Source organism: Panthera pardus, unplaced genomic scaffold, assembly GCF_024362965.1.
Source record: "Panthera pardus isolate Hobbes unplaced genomic scaffold, ASM2436296v1 HiC_scaffold_17, whole genome shotgun sequence".
NCBI classification, from domain to species: Eukaryota; Metazoa; Chordata; class Mammalia; order Carnivora; family Felidae; genus Panthera; species Panthera pardus.
Window position 1 is genome coordinate 87804264 of NW_026526732.1, and position 25280 is coordinate 87829543.

Here is a 25280-nt window from a genome sequence, read left to right on the forward strand (position 1 = left end):
TAAGGATTCCCAATTGGGAAATATTGAACCTGGAAAGCAAAGATAGAGAAAAAGGGATTCTAGACAGCTGATGTTCAGTTTTATGAAGTTCAACAAGCATATAGTTAGGGTTTAGCATATACTAGTCCCTGTGGTAGGAAATAAGGCCAGGAGGATGAATAAGATGTGGGGTCAGTCCTTGATTATATGCAGTTCAGTGTTGCTAAAGATAAATAAAGTACAAAGGAGAGGGAGATGAAATAACTAGCTCTAAGATCAGATTCAGGATATCAAATTAGGATCCTATCATAAGTCATTTCAAGAGTGACACCATTTTATTCTATCTACTGGATTTGTCTAGAAACATAGTCCACCTGTCAAAAGAACGTGGTTTCTGGTCCTTTCCTCCAGCCTCCACCTGCCCCCCCCCTTTCTGTGCTGAATGTTCGGGAATTTCCAAACATCACATTATAAATTATAAAGCACTACACTGTATTGCTTTTAAGGTAGATTTCTTATAAAACATGATGAAAAAAAATCTTTAAACTTAGATTTAAACTGATGTGCTTCTTTGTGAGTGATACTAAATTCTCCTGAGGGCAAGCGTGGATGACTACTTTACTTTGATTTCTTACAAGAACGTTTGGAAAAAATATTATTGGTTAGCTTAGACATCAAAAGAATATTTGAGGTGCTGAAACAAACTTCTTCCGTAGGAGTAGAGCCATGTTTGCTTTTCTTTATCCAGTCGTTACTTTAGAATGAGCATCATGTTATTTAGTGACAAAGTTTATACTTTGTTTTTGAACTGAATTATGTCTGTCTGTATTTATACTAAGTTTAAATTAATTTTTATTTTAATATTTTAGGGCCGTGGTATTCCTGGGCCCCCTGTAAGTATCATCTCTGGGTGTGTTTCTACATAGTCTATAACAATGGCCAATTTCTCAGCTCCCAAGCTTACTCTCCAACTGACAGTACCCAGTGGTATTTATAGTGTCCTACATACATGATCTTCGGTGACTACTGTGACAGCACTTCTATCCTGCTAAACAAAAAATTTTATTGATTTTAGAAATTTCTGTTCCTTTTTAATTAAAATTTAGTCAAATGAGCTATTATGTTATTGGAAACCAAAGCTAGCACAGATATATAATTCTAAATCAGTTGTTTATCATATTTGATATCATTTATGGTAGATTGTAAAAAAGATCCATAAGTCACCACATCCCTTTATTTATTTAGAATTACCTTTTTTTAAAAAATTGAAGTATAATTAACATACAGTGTTATATTAGTTTCAGTTGTACAATGTAATGATTCAACAATTCTGTAGACAACTCAGAGCTCACCACAGTAAGTGTGCTCATCATCTGTCACCAAACAATGTTATTACCATCTTATTGACTTATTGACTATGTTCTCTATGCCGTACTTTTCATCTGTGACTTATTTATTTATAACTGGAAGTTTATACTTCTTAATCCCCTTGATCTATTTCATCACCTCCCTCCTGCCCCACATCCACCTTCCCTTTGGCAACCACTAGTTGTTCTCTGTATTTAAGAGTTTGTTTTGTTGTTGTTGTTTGTTTCTTTGTTTTGTTTTTTTAGATTCTACATATAAGTGAAATCATATGGTATTTGTTTTTCTATGTCTGAGTTATTTTACTTAGCATAATACTACTTACTAGGTCCATCTGTATTGTTGCAAGTGACAAGATCTTACTCTTTTTTATGGCTGAAAAATATTCCATTGTGTATATACATACAGGGTCCTCCTGGGGCAGCAGGACTCCCTGGAGAGCTTGGCCGTGTTGGACCAGTTGTGAGTACCACACTGCATTTTGATAGACATTTACTGATTTAATAGAAGATGTTACTCAGAAGGCAAATTGCCCTAACTGTATATTTTCCCCTGCAAATCCAAAAAATGGCAGATGAATTTCATTCCAGTTCATAATATTGATGGGAACCATGGATAATAATGCTACCTCATTTTTGTAGAGTGATTTTAATTTTTTTTCCAAGGCTGTCAGCTAAACTTTTCTTCCCAACTTCCAGAATTAGTGATCAAATCAGGAGATGTCACCTCCATTTTATAGACTCTCAGCCAGAATTAAGGTCCAGTGTCTTTTGTATTAGGCTCTCTGCATAAAATGAATAGCTGAAAATTATTGCCAAGTATATTTCTGTTAGGATCATTAAATTATAATTGAACCAACAGAACTTAACATTAGGCAATAAAGAGCTGAACTTTATAGAAGAAATTGTTGGTAATAAATTCTTGATGTTACTATCCAATATTTCAAAAATGTTGAAGTAGTGACATTATGTGGAGGATAGATAATTGTAAACGCATTGAGAGTAGGAGCCATGTATTATATATTTTTTCTTGCTTCTCCATATGTCTTACTATTTGATAAAATTATTTACTGAACAAATGAATATGAAATGGTTATAAAGTTAAAATAATTGTAAGATGCTTTTGACTTCTTATGGTAGAATATTCAGAAGGAAAACATACACAAGGAGTAAACTGTGGACGTTAGGGCGAATTGAAACCATTTTCATTTGAATGGCTTATTTGTATTTAGCCATCTTGGATCTCCTGTGCCATTTGCAAGACAGTATGGTGATAGGCCAAGTCATAGCTTGTGGGTAAACAGTACCCGGGGAGAGTCTGGCATTGCAGAGATTAACCTGCCATTCCATAGCTTCAGGCTGGCTGCAAACCTTCTTTTGCCACCATTATCTGGATGGTACTAGAAGTACTGGCTGTTTCAGTTCCTCTATAAATCAACTAGAAAAATAGGTGGTGTTTCCAGTTTGTTTCCAGAATAAAGCGATCATGCTATAGAAAAGAATTGGCTTTGCTTTTCCCCCCAAACTTCCTTCTGCCTTGTTTTATTACTTTGGTGAGACTGTAGCTCCTTTATTCTTCTAGTTTTGTGGAGCTAATTGGATTATGGGCCACCCATCGATTTTAGTGGCAGGTCTATGCAAGACTGAGCTCTGTAGGGGTTTCTAGTAATATTCTCTCATGCCTTACCAGTTTTATGCACTGTGTTTTGACATGTGTATAACCACTGTGTCACAATTTTCAATAACTTAGGGTGACCCTGGGAAAAGAGGACCACCTGGCCCCCCTGGCCCCCCAGGACCCAGTGTAAGTTATTTGCAGCTTGAATTTTCTTGTGTCTGAGAGTTGGAATTAAATAAACCCAAGAACCAAAAATGGAAGAACTTGTTAATCGAGTCATCATCCTAAAATTCCAAAATGGCTACCAGTTTTTTTCCCCCATTCAGAACATGGGTCTTCTTAGGACAGAAAAGTAGAGGAATAACAGTAGTTTAAAAGGAGGTTTTCTCAGGGAATGGCTTACTCATATATTTGAAGTCCTTTGACTTTTGTGATTTCTCAAATGCTCAAAACTTGGATGTATAAAAGGAACATTTTCAAATGAACTAGTTTTTACAAAGGATTTATACAGTAAGCAATTTAAAAAATAGGAGTTTAAGTAGGAGATAATTCATATTTTAAATTTATATTTGGAGTACCCCATATTTTCTATTCTTTCATTTTATATCCCTTCAGTCCCCTGAAAGAAATAATATACTGAAATTTAGGGGTCTCCAAAATGAACATGCCCTACAAGTCAAAATTTTTAGAATATTAGCATATTATATGCAGCTCTTTGTTCCTTATATTTTATTGAACAAATATATTTATTGTATTTTTGTTCAATGAACTTTCAATTATTAGTAGGTTTGAATTACATATTTAACTATATTCTTAACTTTAGTATTTTCTTTACTTTAGGGAACAATTGGTTTTCATGATGGAGATCCATTGGTAAGATGTTTACCTTTGAATGAAATACAGATTAAGTCAAAGACCATGTAATCTTCAGGTCAACTCTCCTTAAAATTACCTTGCTGGAATATGTTGTATTTCTGTTTTACTTTACTTGGATGGTGGAACAATCCATAGAACTAGTGGACTGGTAGTTTGTATACACTCACATTGTAACTGGTTTTCATTATAGAAATGATTTTGTTTTTCCATAATCTCTTTACTTTATGGCTTTCAACAGAGTACCCCTCAATCTTAGAAGATAGAAGCCAAACAGTTCCTTTGAGACTTGTTTTACTTACAGAGTGATATTCAGATGATGTTGGTAAACTGTACTAAGTGCAATGTTAGCCAATTTGACAAGGGTATGTGGACCTCAAGTTACAGCTATTCTAATAGAGGGGAAGGGGAAAAGGATCAGGTTGTGGTACACTAGATTGTCTGGAAACATTTTATTTCTTTATTAAATTAAATCTGAAATAAATATGGCAAACTATTAACATTTATTAAATCTGGATGGTGAATACTCTGTACTTTTCTGTGAGCTAGGAATATTTCTGATTTTAAAAATGAAATATTGAAAAAAGGGGTAGTCAGAGTTATTTAATGAATTTAATTATATTGGGATTCTGTAGCTAGAATCCCTAAAAAAATACCATTTTGTCATAAAGGGAGGCTCTAATTTATGCTCTCCTTATCTATCTCTCTCTCCCTTTGGCAGTGTCCCAATTCCTGTCCACCAGGTCGCTCAGGATATCCAGGCTTACCAGGCATGAGGGTAAGAGAACAATTTCAGTATTTTATATTCAAGAGTATTATCCATAGAAAAAATAGAGCCTTTCCTGTAAGCACTGGCCTTCCTGGTGAAAGACCACATTCTGATGGATTAGGCAAGTCTGTGTTCGCTTGTTCTGCGGCTTAGTCTATGGTCCTTCTTCAGTCCTAGGAACTGCAGCTGGTGCCCCTGGCAGGTACTCTTATGGAGACATGGATGTTTCATCACACAGTGCTTTTGTTGTTCGGGGAGGAAATACCCATACAATGTATTGGCTTGAGAGACTCTATAACACCAAATGAATGTAGAGAAGTTTGCTTCCTATTGAGGAAGATTGGGGGTAATTGCACACATAATGTATTTGAAACTATTTTGGTTAAGAAAATATAGGGAATACTGTGCATAATAGGCAAGAAAAAAGACTTCCCAAAAATGTTTTCTCTCACTTTATATCATAGTTACTTCAAAATTTACCATAAAAATAAAAAAAATATTAAATGTTGGGGTTAGGTGGGATTTTCTCTAGTCTATGAGTCTGAAATTATTTTGAAAATTCCAGACCAATGGAGTTGTGCTATGATCTGAAAGGCCCCAGGGCACTGCTTTTCCAGTCATCCTTTTCTCTAAGGTTAGTTTTAATGGGTTCCCACAACTGCAAAAGATTTGGTCCTGGATTGGTGTCTTATTTTTCACGAAGAGCTACACTCTTGGAATGAGAGTGGCTTTGAGAGTGAAAGCTCTGATGTACTTAATTTTGGAATGTTCATTTCCCATTTGCCGCTTGTTACCACCAAAAGCACACATATGCTTAGAACAGGTGGCCAGACAGGAAGAGATAGGAGATTTTCTTCTCATGCTCTGCAGCTTTCACTGACTGCCCTTTATAGCTTTCCCTTTGCATCTAAAATTGTGTACAAGAAGAGGTGGAGGTTGTGCATCTGGGAGATCCCTTCCACCTCCATGAAGGTACAGAGGAGGCAGAAGGGTTTTCAGAGCAGCATCGAGAGAGCAGGAGATAGCCAGCTGAGCTGGGTCATCTTTAGGAAAAAAGTTACTGATGTTGGAGAAGACTTAATGCTCTTACTCCAACTATGAAAGGATGTTTAGGATAGAGGGATCTAGGGAATGACCAGCAATACATCATGTTGCTGAACCAGAGAATAAAGCTTTTGCTATTCTAGAACAGTGTTTTTCTATTAACTAAAACTTATATTTATCATCTACAACAGTCATGTAATACACATGGCAGTATTAAGGTCATTTAAGGTAGTCATTTTCCTTGTGACGTAACCTTTTTCTGTGTAGCAGAAACTGACACAGATTTAGGGAAGCAAGATCACTTTATGAGCCTTCTGACCAGTTTCCGTAACAAACCCAATACAGTTATTTTTAAATTAATTAATTAATTAGTTAATTATGCATTTTTAGGGTCATAAAGGGGCTAAAGGAGAAATTGGTGAACCTGGAAGACAAGGTCACAAGGTAAGGAAAATGAATATATGGTGGGTAAATTGTGATTAGGAGGAAGTGATTACTTTTATTACAAGAAATTATAGGGAATAATAAAGCATATTTTATCCTTCCTTTTCAAATGATGATTGACAAGTTTTCAGTAGATGCATTAATATTCTAAGTATAATATTCTAATGTTGTTCAATTGTAAAAAACAGTAACTCACCATACATTTCATTCTTTCCTGTGTTGCTACCCCTTGCTTTTCTTTTGAAATCAATCACACTCAGCTTTTTTCCTGGATGCTTTTGATAGTCAAACATTATTCAGCTAGTTTTCCCACTCCAGTAAACAAAATTTTATGACATGTGTAAAATTTTATGATGAGTGTTGCTGACACGAGCAAACAGGAAGTTGATAGCTGATGGCTTCTCATCTTAAGTTCTGAAATAATTTGTTTCTGACTTCATTTCAATAGAATTTAGATGTTGAGTAATATGGGAGTTAGTAATAGGACTTCTGTTATTGTCTGGATAGAAACATGGCATCCACAGCACAGCCTACATTGGGCTGGCATGCCCTGCAGAAAAACCAACATAGAAAATTAAAGTAAGGTGACTTACTTGCTTTTTTTTAATCCACTAATGTCAATTGTCTTTAAGTGTCTAAGAATTTGACTTTCTGCTTAATAAAAGTTTTGTCCCTGTTAATTGTGTAATGTTTTACAAAGTCAAACTGTTCTTATTCATGCGGGTTTTCTAGACTTTGTAGACTATGTCCTTCTACACCTTAATGGGGTGGAGGCAGAAAATTAGTCTTTTTCTTTGGAGGAGCTGGAGAGGCAATTTATTAATATCATCAGGCATTAATATCCTTGAACTCTTTAGCTAAAATCAGTCTGTTGAGCAACCTCAGATAATCAGGATAAGTAAGCCCATTTTCTGTTCCTTATTATAGTTTGGTCATTTATTTTTAAAGTCTTTTATTGCTTAGGCACTGAGTAATTAAGGCATTTTATTTATCTGGAATGTAACAGCTGGGTTAATGTCAAATTGGAGCAAGAAAAAAATTGAGTACTTCAGAAATTTTTCTGCATGCTCATTCCTCCATTAAATCTTAAAATTCACAACTAAAAAAATCCAACAATTATTTATTAAGTTCCTGCTGTGTGGCAGGGTTTATTCTAAGTGCCAGGGGCATAGAAATGAAAAAAAATACGTCCAACCACGGAGACTGGCTAAATTAAGTATGGCATGTCCATATAATAGAATATTATCTAACCACCAAAGAAAAGGTGTGTAAGAATATTACAGTGCACCAAAAGGTTTTCATGAGGTAACAATACATGTAGTAAAGCAGATATAGTAGACTTCTGTTATTTTTGATGCCATCCATACCTTCTTCCTTCTTTTGGTGGCCCCTTTTCTTTGTAGAATTTTTACAACCCTGTCCCATGGGCTTTGCGGATGGAGCTGTCAGTCAGAGTATTTTCCTCCTCTTCCCCAGAAACCAATAGTTTTGATACCTATACAAGTTAGTTATCCAGACTCTGGCTTGGTTTTCAATGGGGAACCTGAAAACTGTTTTGGTGTGTGAGATAACTGGCCAAAATTTTATTGGTAGGTGTTGAAAACTCCTTTAATTTATTTCACTTATTTTGTCACTTACATCTCTCAGTGGGTGTCTTTAAAAACTTACATATAAAGATAGGATGACAATAGCTCATTAAAGAATGAACCTTGAAAGGGTAATAGATGCACTGAACTGTAAACTTAAAGTGGATTCACAACTCTGCCTTGAATTTACAAATTAGTTAATAAAGATTTTAAAATTTGTTGATAAATATAGAAATGAATAGTCAAAAATCTTTCTGTAAAATGATAATAAATTGCTGTTCCTAAATTTGTCACTTAATGTCAGGGTTATTGATTAGTTGTGTGCTATTCATCTGCTGGTGAAATATTTAAATCAACTGTATTAGTCCAAGGTTTATCAGGAATCTGTGGGAAAATATCCCAAACCTTGCTAATGGAAACTTACTGTGCACATATGAGTCACTGTTGTTTTGATAGGTAGGGAAATATAAGTAGCATTTAATTGTATGCATGTGTTGATTACCCACTCCAATAGCTAATTCACTGGCTTTCCCATTGGGACGGCCTCTCCTCGCCATCAATTATATATTCTTATGGAATATAATCTGAATATAACTATGAGACTAAAACCACTATGTAATACCCTCATAATTCTTTCAAAAATCAAGTATAAATGATCTAGGCATAACTTGGTTCTTTGTATTATATGTCCAAAGTTTCTATATTAATATTGCTATTCAATTTGCTATATTTCTGTGTGTATATGTGTGTGTGAAAATCTCTTTAAGGTATGGTCTGTAGAGCAAGAACATGGGTGAACTGAAACATGTAATAAAGAAACAACAGAAATTGATTTTTATCTAATATTATGTACATAATATTAAAAATGAAAAATTTTTCTTATGATTAATTTTACAATTTGAGATATCCATTACCACAGGAAATGTAGGGCAGTATACTTATTGTAAAAAATAAAACCTTTGTCAGAGGGAAAAGTAAATTTTTTTCTCAGAGTCAATAAAGTAATCTTTCTATAAGAAACAGCAGTTGAATTTCTCTTCAGAATATACTAACATTTTAAAGTATATCAGAGGCTATAAGGTTAGTATCAAAAAGTCAAAACAATAATTAGTTAGAAAACAAAATGGAAGAAGATTCCATTGGCAATTGCTACCAAATGGTCAAGATACCTTAGAACAAACTTAAATATTCAAGACTAACATGAAGAAAAGAACAAAACTTTATTGATTGAAAGAAAAAGATTTGATTAAATAGATACACTCAGTTCTAAGATAGAAAGGCTCAATATTGTAAAGATTCTAATTCTTTCCATATTAATTTCTTAATTTAATACAGCCCTAATACAAAGCAGGTAGTATTTTTGTGAAGATCTTCTGAATAATTCTAAAGTTCATCTGAAAGAGTAAGCATGTAGGAAAAACTGAAAAAGAGTAACTATCGATGAAAAATACAGATAAAGGAATTCTGTCTGAGATTAAAATGTATTATGAAATTGCAATACTTAAAATGTTGTGGTATTGGCAACATCATACAACAGATCAGAAAAGCAGAAAAAACAGATCAGAAAAAACAAGTGTATTTAACAATTTAGTATGTTAAGGAAGAATTTTCCAGCCTGTGGGGAGAGATATCTGTGCGGAGATATCCTTCAATAAATGATATTAGAGAAAGTGGCCAATTACCAGGAAAAAAGAAAATGACAGATTTCTATCTTATATTTTACATTAAACCAATTAAAGATTTCTATGTAAGAAATTAAACTATGAAACAACTAGAGGAAAAATACAGATGAATATTTATGTATTTTTGGGGTGGAGAAAGCTTTTCAATGGGTGACATCAAAGGTAGAGCCATGAAAAGAAAGAGTGATTTAAATACTTTAAAAAATTGTATATGGCAGAAAAATTATAATAAGAAAAGTTTAAAATGAAAATCACAATTTGGGGTGCCTGGATGGCTTAGTCAGTTAAGTGTCTGACTCTTGATTTCGGCTCAGATCATGATCTCACAGTTCGTGAGTTCGAGCCCCACGTTGGGCTTTTCAGATTTTCTCTCTCTCCCTTTCTCTTTGCCCCTCCACTGCTCTCTCTCTCAAAATAAATAAATTAAAAAAAAAAAGAAAATCACAATTAAATAATGTTGTAGTTTATGGAAAAGTTTGCATAGCATGATCATATTTTCCTAAAAATATACCCCCCCACACACAATACACACTTGGAACATGAATGTATGCATATTCTCTCTCCGTCATTTCCTCTCCCACCCTCACCCTTTTTTAGAGAAGCATCTAAGATGTTACAGGTATTTATAGTTGAAAAGTGGGATTTGGGTGACTTTATTTGTATAGTTCTCTGTATTTTCTGAATGTTACACGATTAATATGGATTATTCATATAAGCTAATTTAAGAAAGTACAGTAGCATAACTCAGGGGATGCCAAATGAATTTAAAATGTGCTGAGTTACAACGAGCCTATATCTATCTATGCTCATTTGCTGCAATAACATTTGGAGTGCTTTCTGTTGTTTCTTAGGGTGAAGAAGGTGACCAGGGGGAACAGGGAGAAGTCGGAGCTCAAGGACCTCCAGTAAAGTATTGTTTAAAAATATTTAGGATATGCAAATATTCTTTTTTCATGACTTTTGGAATATTTCATGTTTAGCATTTGAATTAATAGTATTATATGAACATGGTATTCTGTATTTTTCCACCAAGCCAGCACTGGGAATTTACCATTTTTTTGAAATAGGAAAGGATCTCCATTATACATTCAAGCACCATTTTAACAAAACAAAATGTACCTATAATTACATACATTTATTTACTAGATTTCAGGGCTAGGCTATCTGAAAGCAAATACTGAACACAAGAGGATGATATATGTCTTTCATGTTCTATGGTGCTATCATATGATACGGAAAAATTCAGGTACGCTGAATCTGTAGCAGGTAGATCATCGACTGGATTTGATGTACCTTATGCCAGCATGCAATCATTATAATTAGAACATTTTTAATTCCTTGTAATCATGTTTTTTTTTTTAAATAAAAAGTTGGTCCCTTGTGCTTTGGCAGATTGCTGCAATTAAATGCACAGTGAAGTAATCTGGGGTATTGACATACGTCAATTTAAAGTGTTTGGGACATCAAAATTTACATTACTTTTGTATATGAAAGTAGAATTGTTACACTTTTTTTCTTGTCAGGATGAGTAGTAACAATTATGGAAATAATAATTTCTGAATATTGATTGAATTGCAGCTAGCCATGGTCTTTACTATGTAAAGCACAGACTCAGGTCCTATTCTCAGAAACTAAAGAGTTAGGGAGGACAAACATGGGACCACCACCCTTCCTTGCCCTGCTCTGCTATTCCCCAAACAACTGGCCATTTATGAAAGAATTCAGGGAGTTGTGCAGATTAGTGCTTACCCAGAACTTAAGGAAATTCCAGCTAAAGGAAATAAGTCTGCACATTTGTAAGAAATGGCCTCTGCTTTTAAGCCACATAAGAACTTTAAGGAAACCTGGAGGAGTACAAGGGGCTTACTCCAGAAGCTTGTCTTCCCTGAGCCTTTGATAGGAGACAAGAAGGAGATGGACTTTATTTTACAGGAGAAAGATGGAAATAAGTAGTGTAAGAGACATATGTTTTTTGTTTTTTGTTTTTGATCTGATGAAAATTTGGTGGAGAATTGGAGTTATTTTTAAAGCCATTCCCCCAAATCCTCAGAACAGGATTTTGCAAGCAGCATTTAAAAGTATTTTCATGGATTAAGGATATCTGTTGGGTGCTGCATGGCTCAAGCATGGGTGATATTGTAGCACTTGCTGACCTTCTGGTGTTTGGGAGTGGGTTTGCCAAAATGTTTCTGTAAAACTCACAGATTTTCACTTTTTAAATGTACATCTATAAAGTAATGAACAGATTTTTAAAAAATTTGCTCTTTGGAACATGTATGTATATATGAGCTCTGCCCTCCCAAGTCATCACCTTGGGAGACAATACATGGCATTCTGATGTCACTGCCATTGGCTCAAATATTTTCGGAATTCATTTTGCGGAACTACCTTCAGAAAGAGCAGTTTTAATCTGAAATGGCCACATCTCAAGTGGTTTACATCCCAAGTGGTTATTCTAAGCTGGATCGTGTTACATATTACATCTTGCATGTTCTATATTACATCTTGCATGTTCTAGCAGGTCATTCCTAACTAGTCTGCATAGAATTTGTCACTTGTCTGGATGAAGGGTTGGCCACTAAAGTGCCCCGTTTTCTCTAAGTGAGAACACGAGAGAATGACTGGCCTGGAGCTACCTTATTGTAGGCCAGTTATAGTGGACAGTTAGCAAATTGCTCAGAAGTGGCTTTTCCACTTTCCTGAAGGAGCATCTACCTCCTGCTTCTCCCAAGAGAACACCCAGGCCCACTCTTTACAGGATCCACTCCTGGGGACCTGCTGCTGTGACCAGAGAATTGAGAATGGTGGCATTTTAGTATTAGAAAAGATTTTGGAAATCACACTCATATCCTTACTTTTAGAATTACCCACTCCTTTGCCTGGGATGAGGTGAGATGGATTCTTACTGCCCCAAGATAGAGTGCCTCTATCATGGAGATGGTATAACAAATAGTGACCCCTAGTGGTTAGTAAAGACTTTAGCTCCATTTACAGGTCATAAGCTTTTGTGGGCTAGTCTAGAAACCTAATTGCCTTTGATAGCATACACTGGTGGGGAAAAATTATTCCAAAGTTTAAAACCACAACCATCTTACATGTAACCAACTTACAAACCATTAAGAAGGTAGAAATGGCAGTGTATTCTCTACCTGAGTTAAAAGATAAATCTAATACATGATTGTAGTTCTCTTATGCAGTGATGTTTCTTTTTTGTCACCAGTAATTGCTCCAACTCCAGGTATGCATATGTCTTCAGAATTTTAAAATTCTTTTGCCATCAGAATAATTCTCCTTGGATTTTCTCTCTAAACTAGAAACATTTGTTTATATAATGTCACTGTTTCTTGTTACCTTTGGTTATGTTAACATCCTTTTGGATCAGCTTTTGTGATGAGAGAAACAAGTGTGTGCTTCAACTAAAGCAATTCACTGTTGTTTTTATATTTCCAGGGAGCTCAAGGATTAAGAGGCATCACTGGCATAGTTGGGGCCAAAGGGGAAAAAGTAAGATGATGATGATGATGATGATGATATGATAATCAAATGTGTAAATATTTGAATTTTTTGCCACTTAAAAATATCTTATTTTTAGCAACATTAAAAAAAATTTTTAAGGTTTATTTTTGAGAGAGAGAGAGAGAGAGAGAGAGAGAGAGAGAGAGAGAAAGAGAGAAACCGGGGGAAGGGCAGAGAAAGAGGGAGACACAGAGTCTGAAGCAGGCTCCAGGCTCTGAGCTGTCAGCACAGAGCCTGATGCAGGGCTCGAACCCTCAAACCACAAGGTCATGACCTGAGCTGAAGTCTGACACTTGACCGACTGAGCCACCCAGGTGCCCAAGCAACATCATTTTTTATTTTTTATTTGCTTTGTGGATGTTTAGTTAGGTTTTCACATTTCTGTTATAAACATAGATGATAGAAAAGAGTAGTACATATGATACTTATGTATTATATATTTTAAATTATCTTGAGTAAATAGAAGTAAGCAGGGCTGTTACATTTTATCTCTTTATCATTATCAATAGTTAATACTGATAGCACTGACAACAATACCTGGAAATCAAAGCAAAGACAAGGAAGGAATGGAAGGAAGGGAGAGGTAAGAGAAGGCAGGATATCCCTAAGGACACTGGGGCCATCTGTGGCTCTCTGCTAGGCGGATTGCTGAGCTCTGCCTTCAACAGGAATCTTATACTTGTGGCTGGAGTTTTCGAATCTGTCCTTAGCCCAGTTGCAAAGACCAGATTCTCCTACTACTTCCATAGCAAGGCACTGTGAGATGCTGGAGAGATTCAACAAGTAATAAGGACTTCAAATTTGTTACTTATTGGGAGAAACAAGTGAGTAGATAGCTAACTACAATGTATACAAGAGACCCATAAATTTGAGGGCAAGTGGTTTGAGGGAGTGAAGATGAAGGAGTGGTTACTCTTGATCAGGGAACTGGGAGGGCTCAGGGAGGAGGTGGTGACATCAGAGGGATGCCAGACCTACCTGGAAGACATGCTCCTACTGGTGGAGGATGGGGCTAGGGAGGGCTTGGCTGAGTATCATGAATGAAAACCTTGGAAACCTGAACATTCATGCTGTGTTCAGAAATGTCTTTCTCACTGTGTATGTGAGTGTGTGTAGGGGTGTGTCTACCTTCTCTATCAGATTTTAAGAAAATGGTTACTACTTACAGAGTATGTTAGAAAAGCCACTTTGTGGGCTTGGAAAAAGAAAAGCACTTTGCCTACCACCACTTCTGACCCTTACGTCTTTCTCTTTAGAACCTCTGGAGCTAATTTGTGTCATTTCACACAGAAGCACAGGACTTTTATTAACCGCTAAGTGGGACTAACTTGCACATTGTAGGTGCTCAAAAAAATAAAACTAAATTTTTTAAAAGAAATGCATATTTTTGGAAATTGAAGGAATTATTTTGTGACTCTTTTTTTTTTTTTCAGCCTTGCTGTCCCTTTTGGATATTCTCATTCTGCCTGTTTTACTCTTCCATTTCCTCTAGAATATTTCTTTTCTAAAAACACTGTATTTTAAAAAACATATTTCATATTTCTATATTCATGTTACCTTAAGTAACATTCTGTGTGTATCTCTTCTGTTATTAAGTAATACATCCCATTTGTTTTGAAGTTGCTGATACCTAGGCCTTCGCTTTTTCTGGGTTTAAATCATCTAAAATATGTGACCCCACACTTTGAAACCAATTACTGTTCTGGATATGTTCTTTATTTGAGGCATGTTTTTTACTTGGCATTTTTCAAAATTTCTCATTTCCTCTGAGTTCTGTCAAATTGCTTTCCATAAAAAAAAAAAAAAAAAAAAAAAAAAAAAAAAAGCAAGCTCTTCTCATGAACTCAGACCCCTGGCGTGGTTGCCTAGTAACAGCATTTTGGGTCTCAGCTTGTGCTGAACAGCAATAAGAGAGAGAGTGAGTGCATCACAGCCATTTCTATAATGCAAAGGCCGGGCTCCGCTCTCACCACGCAGGGTGAATGATGAATTCAAGGTCTTTTTCGGGTCTTCCAAATCTCTCCTTCCGTGGTGAACGTAGACTGCTTTCTGCTCTGTTCTAGTTTTTAGGGATCAAAGAATTTCAAGGCTCTGTGGTGCCTCTGCTTCGGTTGTGTCCTTTATTTGATTCTCTCTTTTCTGAACCTTCTATCAAAGGTTTTCTGATTCTTAATTCTTACTACAGATGCTGTCCACCTGGTTTTCTTGGGCTGACATCCATCCAATACTCTTTGGACTGTTTTCTATTTATTTTATCATCTCCTTACCTCAACCCTTTTCATTAGGAGATGGCCTGTGGACTCCAGTGGCCCTTCTGCCTTCTCATTCACTTAGCAGATGAGAAAAAGATTTAAAGAGGGTTGTATTTTATCATGTAGCCTATGCAGAAAGCACTAACCGCCCCCCCTTTTTTGTTTTAAAATCACAGTTTGATTCTTATAATTAAATAAGAAGGTGACATGTACAATATAACCAAGTCGGAATTGATTTCAAGACAATTACATTTCTAAAGCTGTGTAGTTTTTATGCCACCATCACTTGGTAGGGTGTTTGTTGTGAAGGAAGTAAATGAATTATTTCATATAAACTGAACCTAATGTCCATCCAGGATGGAAGAGGGCATACTCAAATCCTTATTACAATTCGTTCTTCTAAACCGCATGGCTGGACTTCTGATTCTGGATCTTGGTGGAAATCCAGTGTCACAGAATCCCACCCACAGCTGCAGCAGCAGCAGAGTCCATGCCAACTATTCTTTGGGTGGCTCCTTGGTCTTCACCGCTAACAAATTCCCATCAGAATCCTGAGAGGCCTGCAGGGTGAGTACCAAACCTCTTCAATAGGTTTGTCAAGTTCTCTAAACAGGTACCAGTGTTTTCAGTTCATGTCATCAATCAAGAATGGATACAGTGTTGGGGCGCCTGGGTGGCGCAGTCGGTTAAGCGTCCGACTTCAGCCAGGTCACGATCTCGCGGTCTGTGAGTTCGAGCCCCGCGTCAGGGTCTGTGAGTTCGAGCCCCGCGTCAGGCTCTGGGCTGATGGCTCGGAGCCTGGAGCCTGTTTCCGATTCTGTGTCTCCCTCTCTTTCTGCCCCTCCCCCGTTCATGCTCTGTCTCTCTCTGTCCCAAAAATAAATAAAAAACGTTGAAAAAAAAATTTAATAAAAAAAAAAGAATGGATACAGTGTTAACTTAAAATATCCAGAGTGGTATCAAAGACTGGCCATAAGTACTTTGGGTGGGATGAGAAGATGCAAACTAAGTGTTTTCATATCTGAGGTGTCTGATTAAACACTCACCACGGGTGCCTGGGTGGCTCAGGTGATTAAGCAGTCACTCGAGGTCATGATCTCACAGTCTGTGGCTTCAAGCCCTGCATTGGGCTCTGTGCTGACAACTCAGAGCCTGGAGCCTGCTTTGGATTCTCTGTCACCCTCTCTCTCTGCCCCTCCCCGCTGGCACTCTGTTTCTGTCTCTCTCTCAAAAATAAATAAACATTAAAAAAAAAAATCCCTGGAGTTCACTGATGAATACAGTATATGTTGCAAACACAAAACCTCCTTTTTTATCTGGCTATTAAAGTTCTGTAGAAAGACTGATGTGCCCTTTAATATAAATGAGTAATCTTGAGGTGCCTGGGTGGCTCAGTCTGCTAAGTGTCTGACTTGATTTTCAGCTCAGGTCATGATCTCATAGTTAGTGGGATTGAGCCCTGCGTTGACAGTGTGAAGCCTACTTGGGATTCTCTCCCTCCCCCTGCTCTCTCTCTCTCTCTCTCAAAATAAATAAATAAACATTTAAATGGCTGATCTTAATTTCATTTCTTTGTCTTTTTTTTTTTTTTTTGTAGGGTGCTCGGGGCTTAGATGGAGAACCTGGGCCTCAAGGTCTCCCTGGTGCACCTGTAAGTAGTTTTCCTTTTACAAGACCCAATGACAGATTCTTTAGCAATGATCAGTAAAGATTATTTGCTCTGTGTGTGTGTGCATGTGCATGCATGTCTTCCACATGTGAATAATTAAAGTAGTAAAATGGGCAATAGTTTTTATATTTATTTAAACAAATTTTAATCATGACGAGCATCACTTTCTTGGACAAAGAGAATGTTCTTTTGACTTGGAATGGATTTTTGTTTTTCTTATCGGTGAAGTCAAAATGTTGAGTTTTTACATTTGTTGTGTTTTCCTTTTGTTTTGGTTGCCAGGATGCTTAGAGTCACAGTAACCATCTATTACTATATTTCAGTTGCTTGGATAATTCTTTTTCTTTTCTATGATTTCTGACCTCATTATTCTATATTTTGACTGTCACATGCACATGTGTCCTTATTACGGGCTGCCTCACACCTTTTCTAGCAATAAATACAAAGCCGTCTATTAATAACCGCTTTGATCACAGAAAAAGTAGAGAAGGTATAATTAAAATAGAATCTCCAACTATCAAGCTCCTATGGCCCAGTGGGAAAGACAGAATGTAACTATGTTGTACATTACAAGATCAAGCACTAGAATATGTGGTGGAGGTAACCCATGCAAGAGGATCTTAGAGGCAGGTTGACCTGGAAAGCCATTCTGGGGGGGATGGGCAGCAGAGTACAGGTGAGAAAGAACACTGTTGGTGGTGATGGGGGTATGTGTTGTCATAGGGGCTGTTACTGTCTGGCATTGTAAGTTTCTACTGAGAAGATGAAATTGAATAGATGAGGTAGGATCATATTATGGAGTACTTTTAATGCCAATCTTAGCAGTTTGAACTGATATAGTAGCAATAGGAAGCCATTTGAGATTATAGAGTGGTTATGCAATTCAACAAAAGCTGTATTTTAGGAAGACACATCCTCTATTACCGCCTATACCATAAATCAACATTAGCCAGATAATTTTGACAGGAACCCCTATCATTGCCTGGAGAATGAAATAATATGGGGACAAGATTGGCAACTGATCCAAACCTCAACTCAGCAAGATAGTCAATGCATTTAGCTGATATGTAGACATAGTTACTGATGTCAAGGTTATCTGCAGCATGGATCTTAATTTTATTATACCTATACATCCAAAGAACACAGAAGCTTTATCCATTTAAAATGAAATCAAAAGACACGTAAGTCTCAGTTATCCCCATGGCAATATAAATTTTTAAGACAATGTAATTTTATAAAAAGATTTCTCGAGGGGCGCCTGAATGGCTAAGTTGGTTAAGTGTCCGACTTCGGCTCAGGTCATGATCTCATGGTACGTGAGTTTGAACCTCGCATCAGGCTGTGTGCTGACAGCTCAGAGCCTGGAGCCTGTTTTAGACTCTGTCTCCCCCCCTCCACCCCCATCCCTCCCTGGCTCACACTCTTTCTCAAATAAACATTAAAAAAATTATAAAAAATAAAAAGATTTCTTGAGCTAGGCATCCAAGTCAGAGCAAAGGTTGAAAGAGCAGTAGTAAGGTAATATGGATGGAGTTTTATAATTTCAAAAGTCTCTCAATAAGTGACTTCTGCTTGTATTAACAACATTTTATTTTCATACAGGGTGATCAAGGACAGCGAGGACCTCCAGGAGAAACAGGTCCCAAGGGAGATAGAGTGAGTTCCAATTAGTGTTAATCACTATAAACATGGTGCTTTTTGGTGTCCTCTGATTCTGCTTACCTCTTTGATGTGTCCTAAGTATTGTGATAAATGAGCATGTCTTGTCTATCCTTGCCTTTCTGCCCTGCAGGGACCTCAAGGTTCTAGAGGAATTCCTGGTGTCCCTGGATCCAAAGGAGACACGGTATGTCCTGAGCTACAGTTATCAAGCACATTTTTCAAAGTGATTATTAACTTGTAATAAAACTTTAGAAAATAATGAAGGGAAGAAGGCTGTGACTATTTCTGAGAGACAGTCTGTTTCTTTGTGTGTCTGTAGGGCTTGCCAGGTGTGGATGGCCGTGATGGGATACCTGGAATGCCTGGAACAAAGGTAGCTGTGTGGCCCTGGCCAACCAAGCACAACATTTCCATTACTACATTACTGGGAAATGTATTTAGCTGGCTTTGGCTTTTCTCCTCCTTTTAATTTTTAAATCAAGTGTCAGCTGAAAATACTATTAGAATAGTATGTTTCTTTACTTGGTTTTAGGAACTCAGTAAAATTGCCCTGTTAATGAAAGTCGCTGAAAGAAACTGTGTATTTTGGTTAAATTTATGTCCTAAGTCCATCGTCCTCCTCCCCCCTCCCTGAACTGGATCATATTATAAAAGTGCATGTAAGGTCAGATGTAGAGATTATCCTTCTACTTAGAAGGTCTGTGTCCTTTCCTTTCTTGAAAGAAATTAAGCAGTTCATACAAGTCCAATGATGCATACAAACTTCTTTTTTCAGGGTGAACCAGGGAAACCTGGGCCTCCTGGTGATGCAGGATTGCAAGGGCTACCTGTAAGTATTTGAGTCTTTAAATGTTTATTGGTTTGGGTACATATTTTGAAAATATGAATTTTAGGGAGAAATAACTTGATAAGTTCTGGGGAACATATATGATACTTTAATTTTATATTTTTACAGTTTTACATTTTCTACTTTTTTCTGAATAACTAGCTATTTCTCTAATAACTATACTAAGCTTTAATTTTATCTTCTATCTTTAGTTCACTCAATTTGTCTTATTTCACTAACCCTGAGCTATGGGCCAGGGTCATATACTTCCTCCTACTTTTAACCAGTTCTGAAGTTCTTGTTAGCAGAGTTGAGCCATAAGAGGGTTGAGAGTATGTTCATAGGACAATGTGAGATATAAGATACCATTTTTTTTTTGATGTGTGGTATTCTGAATTATTCAAATTGGTGTTTCCCTGCATTAATGTGGCTGGAGGCTAATGTGGATTATACAGATGTATTCTTGGAAACACATGTTTCAAAGTTACAAAGGGATACTTGGTGATTTGAGGACTGGCCACAATTTATTATGATATCTGTCTGACATTTCAAAATAACCAGTGAGAGAACATTAGGACTCCCAATAGTACCAAATTTTAGTTAGAGCCAGCATTCTCCTGCCATTTTTTTTCCTACTTATGCGTTAGCGATTCAGTAGGTAGGTCCTTGTTTTGTTATTCTGTACCTCAAATCATGCTGGTAGTAGAAGCTCCTATTGACCTGAAAATAGTACTGGATTATAATTTGGAAATTCATGCTTGAAAAATAACTTTAGTTTAGAGGCAGGATTTGCCTAAGGGTGTTCAGACTTAACAAGCCAGATACAGTGAAGCAATTCCTTCTAAACTGTTCAGAATTTGGGAACTAGGGAGAATCTCCCTCACATTAAAGCTTTGCTGCTGTCACGATCCCCTCGGCCCCTCGGCATGAAGTGAGCACGGCACCTGCAGATTCTCAGGTGAAGTGATTCAACCCGTGTTCTGTATGCGCTCTTTCAGGGTGTACCTGGGATCCCTGGAGCAAAGGGTGTTGCTGGTGAAAAGGTAAAAGATTAAACCTTTTTAATTAGTACTTTTCTCTATTTCTTTATTTTTTCGTTAGTGTGTTTTATTTATCATTTTTAGTATTTCCAGCCTGACTTTTATTTTTGACTCTAAGCAGAAATGAAAAAGGCTTTATGGCTTCAAATGCTATTCTCTTTCCTAGCTGCAAACAGAATACTTTGACAAAGTGTTGCTGATTAGACTTCCTTCCTGAAAGTGTCATCCTTTGCCAGTAGAAAACAGACAAAGTGTTACTGTTCTTTACCACTTAAAATAAGGAAATTGTTACTAAGCCATAGAAATTATGTCACAATTAAAAACAACAGGTGAAAGAAAAATTAAAGGGAGAAGACACAGCTTTGAATAAAATAGATAAAATGTGAATAATGTAGAATTTGGTCACTACCAGGTTATATGGCTACAGCTCTCTAATTATAGGGGTCCGCAGCATCTTTAAAGAGCAGAGATGTTCCCTAATAAGTAGACTGTGACAGACTGATGGTGCAGATGACATCGCAGACATGTGCTTTCCCTGGAGCTTGCTGGCAGGGTTTTTCTCAACAGCACATCCTCTTACTCCTCATGTTCACAGGATTCTTTTTAATTTTAATAGTGTCAGTGTCAGGTAAAAGGGCTCAAAGAAAGGTATTGGAGACAGAAGTGGTAAAGGAAAGACACATATAATTAATATTGTGAAGAAAGAAAACTTTTCTCATATTCTTGTCTGGCTAATGACCTTCATTTTTTTGACATTTGACCTTCACTTTTGGACTTTTTGACACCTTTACTATACTTGTGGGAATAACAGAACATTATCCTGAATCTGAAAAACTTTTTAATGTATCCACTAAGAAAGAGATTCTACATCTTCCCAAATTCTCAATGTGAAATTGGGAAATTAATGCTATTTAGGTGTCAGAAATGCCTGGTCTGGCCTAGACAGGTTGATGATATGCTTACTTGCTGTCTGAATTACCCTGAATGTTGCTCTTTACCTTTAGGGTAACACAGGTGCTCCAGGGAAGCCTGGTCAATTGGGGAATTCAGGCAAACCGGTAAGATGCCATGAGTTACCTTTCCTTATATTATAACCTGTTGCAATCAGTGAGCAAAGAATTAGGGAGTGTTAACTTTTTCTTTCCTTGCTTTCCTCATAACAGGGCCAACAGGGGCCTCCAGGAGAAGTGGGACCCCGAGGACCCCGAGGGCTTCCTGTGAGTACTCCTTTTCTGTAGAACCTTCCAAGGTGCCTTCTCAGGGTTTTGCTGAGTGTTCTTCCAATCATTTGTTCATTTATCCATGAATGCCTTCTGGTGTTTGAGCATGTCCTAGCCGAGAGAGACAATGGAATGGGAATGCTATTCATGTATACACATGCTTTTTTTAAATTCAGAAAGTGGAAATAAAACTTAAAAAATGTTTAAAATATGTTTAAAAAGCATTATGACCCGTTTTTGCTCTCATCTCATGTTGAGGGAAGTATTTTAGTATGGTTAAAGAACAATAGTACTGAGACATAATTCATGTACTATATAATCCACCCATTTAAAGTATACAATTTATTGATTTTTAGCATATTTGTGGAATTATGCAACCATTACCACAGTCCATTTTCAACATTTTCATCATCCAAAAAAGAAACTCTGTGTCCACTTGCAGTCACTCAACACTTCCTCCCAATCTTCTCAGCCCTACTCAACCACGAATCCACTTTCTGTCTCTGTAGATTTACCCGTTCTGAAAATATCATATAAATGGTATCATACAATTATGTGGGTTTTTTAGTGATTGGCTTCTTTCAACATGTTTGAAGTCTTAGCTATGCTGTAGCATGTATCCGTACTTCATTCCTTTTTATTGGTGAATAATTTCAGTTGCATGGATATACCAAATTTCATTCATTCTTTCATCCACTGATGGACATTTGGGTTATTTCTGCTTTTTGGCCATTATGAATGATGCTACTGTGAAAATTTTTCTGAGTTTTTGTGTGGTCACATGTTTTTATTTCTCTTGAGTACAATACCTAGAAGTAGAATTTCTAGGTCATGTGAGAACTATGTTTAGGTTTTTGAGAAACTGCCAGACTTTTTTTAGTGTGAGTTTGTAAATGTGCCTATTTTGCATCAAATATAGCAACGTAGATTTTCCCTTTAACCCTTAGAGAGAAACTGATTAGGAAATTAAACGTTAATGTGAACTTTAAAAAATTCTCTCTGGCCTTCAGTATAAGTTCTTGTTTTCAAAATCTGCTGAGTATCAAAAAGAATTCCAAGTGAGAACACAGAATTATTTCTAAATATTGTTGTTACAATCTTTTAAAGCATTTCATGAGCATGTTGAATGAGGATTTTCATGTTTGAGGGAAGTGAAATATTCCAGGTGTCTTGTGACATGAGGGGAATTTTTCCATTTCTCATGGATGTTTGTCAACTGACCTCTACCAGGTGGTTTCCAAAAGTTTCTCTGCAGCCAAAGAAACTAGCTATTGCCCCTCATTATGCTCCTTGCTCCCTCGCTGCTCACTTATCCTTTTCTTCTCTCTTGCTTGAAGCCTGCAAATTTCTAATTAAAATACTTTCCTTAAATTGACTGCCAAAGCAATGAGTTTGTAGCTAGATCACATTCCTAAAACAATGAAGATTCTCCATGACTGGTCCAGAAAGATTTAACAGTGTGGGAAAGGGGCACTGAAACTTTGAGAATGTTGGCTATTAAGTCTAGTGTTCACTTTGTAGAGCAGAAAACAGTAAAGTTGAAGGAGCACCTGCTGTGTGTGAGGACCACACACTGAAGCACAAAATGTGACACAGTAGAGAGGGCTTGGCCCATCATCAGTTAAGTGCCATGGGATATATCGAGAACCAGAGGCAGAACTGCGGAAGGAGATGGGGTGGGAGTGTTTACTTCTTTTATGTGAGGGCAGGCAGATCTGTTATGCCTATATCTGTTCTGCCTATGTTTCAACCTGATTCAGGTTTTGATTTTTGCGTTTCTGTAAATGTCTAGGTTCTCATTGCAGCTCAAAGCTTTGGTGTTTTTCTTCGGTCATGATTCCTATCTCTAGTAGGACCCACTGATTCTACCACCTCCTTTTGAAGGTCTCTTACATTTGACTCTTCTTTTCTAAGCCAACTTCCACTGTCCTGGCTCAGATCATTAGCTGCTGCTTGGATAATCCGTTGTCTCTTGATTTGCCTCCCCAGCTTGTCTATCCTTCCTCTACCAGTGTTTCCCAACAAGGTACTCCTGGCATCTTGGTTGGGATAATTCTGTGTTCCCCAGGACCTTACCCTAGAACTCCAGTAGTGTTCCCATGGCCATGGTGACACACAAAAGTATCAGGCACCATTTCAGAGGCCTGGGGACTGGCTGTGACACCAGCTGTGCAGACTGCCATCCTGGTCTTTTTGAAGTATGCCTTCTGTCATCACTTCTCTTCTTTATTTACAAATCTTCCATGGATCTCCACTGGCAATTAAAGAAAGTACCAAATCTTAAACTGTTGGTTTACCCTCTAGTTTTATGTTCCACTTCTGCCTTGCTCAGAGCCAGCCTGTGTTCAAGTCAAGCTGGACTCCATGCTAATTTCCAAATAGTCTCTGTACTTCTCAGCCTGCCTTTCTTTTCTTATGCTCTGCACTTAGATGGCTTTCTTCTCAATGTCTCATGTGTCTTCTTAGATGTGATTAAAATGTTAATTCTATAATGAAACCATCTCTGATTATGTCCCATCCTCCAGATAGAAGTGCTGTCTCCTTATTCTGAACCCTACAACCCTGGGCCCCTGAAAACTTTTTTAAATTAATTAATTTTATTTATTGTTTTAGATTTTATTTAAATCCAAGTTAGTTAACATATAGTGTAATAATGGTTTCAGGAATAGAATTTAGTGATTCATCACTTACATATGAACCCAGTGCTCATCCCAACAAGTGTCCTCCCTAATACCCATCACCTATTTTGCCCTCCCCCACCCACCTGCCTTCCAGCAACCCTCAGTTTGTTCTCTGTATTTAAGAGTCTCTTATGGTGTGCCTCCCTTGTAGCCCCTTGCTGTGGAAACAGCGGGGATGCAGGGACACCTGTGATCCGCCTTGGTGGTCCCTACATATCTTTACTCAGGGCCTGTCGCAAGGTGGTGCTTAATAAATATTTCTTAAAATGAACTGAATTGGAGGTATAATAAATCTTGCTATGCTGCTTATGTTGGTAATAACTGACTTCTCACCAACTATAAATTTTATAGAAAAGTGTCACGAGAGGTTCTAAGTATTAGAGTTCTGGAGCAGAGTTTTAACATCAAATCTACTTAGTGAAGGATACGTTTATTCTTTCATTTTACATCATTAAATTTAGTTTCATAGATAAGGGTTCACACATTTTCAACTATTCCTCACAAGTTTTAGCAGTTTTTCCTGAAAATGTCAAATTGAAAAGCTGAGTAGAAGGAATGAAAACCTATTTCTAATGTGTCCTACTAATGGACCAGGCTAATTGGAGCATGTCTTTGAAATTAAGTGGTGTTCCCCTTTCCAAACCATTGTTCTAACAGCTTTAGCCAATGCCACAGCAAGATATATGGGAGGTTTTTTTTGTCACCACCAGTGATGACATATGAGCACATATCTTTACCAGTTGGATCGTGCTTCTGGCTTTCTCAGTCACACTCTACTGCTTTTCACTTGGATCTGGGTGACTCCTGGTTTACAGCAGGCTTATGGCTGGGGCCTCGGATCCAGTGGCTCCTGGTCCATTTCCGTCTTTCAGGCTCCCCAGAACTTGCCAGGGCTTTTGTTGAGAGAGTTGTGTTTGCTCTGCTCTCATGATTCTGACTGGGATGAGCGAGCGCCATGCTGATCTGCTTCCAGTTTTCTGAAGATTATACACTCCTGGAGTACAGAAGCCTCTCTCATTTCTCTTGAAGTTCTACCCCCACCTATCGTAAACAGC

At 37.2% G+C, this 25280-nt stretch overlaps 1 protein-coding gene across 1 annotated transcript in view; it reads left to right on the forward strand.

Moving 5' to 3' along the window:
• The window catches only part of COL9A1 (collagen type IX alpha 1 chain), an 87400-nt gene that overhangs the window by 31567 nt on the left and 30553 nt on the right, over positions 1–25280 (forward strand). The window contains exons 13-28 of the mRNA XM_019417659.2: positions 849–872; positions 1753–1806; positions 3094–3147; positions 3802–3834; positions 4556–4612; positions 6038–6091; positions 10211–10264; positions 12810–12863; positions 16725–16778; positions 18399–18452; positions 18589–18642; positions 18778–18831; positions 19234–19287; positions 20283–20327; positions 21329–21382; positions 21488–21541. Coding sequence (XP_019273204.1) covers positions 849–872; positions 1753–1806; positions 3094–3147; positions 3802–3834; positions 4556–4612; positions 6038–6091; positions 10211–10264; positions 12810–12863; positions 16725–16778; positions 18399–18452; positions 18589–18642; positions 18778–18831; positions 19234–19287; positions 20283–20327; positions 21329–21382; positions 21488–21541 — 807 coding nt within the window. The remainder of the gene's footprint in view (positions 1–848; positions 873–1752; positions 1807–3093; positions 3148–3801; positions 3835–4555; positions 4613–6037; positions 6092–10210; positions 10265–12809; positions 12864–16724; positions 16779–18398; positions 18453–18588; positions 18643–18777; positions 18832–19233; positions 19288–20282; positions 20328–21328; positions 21383–21487; positions 21542–25280) is intronic.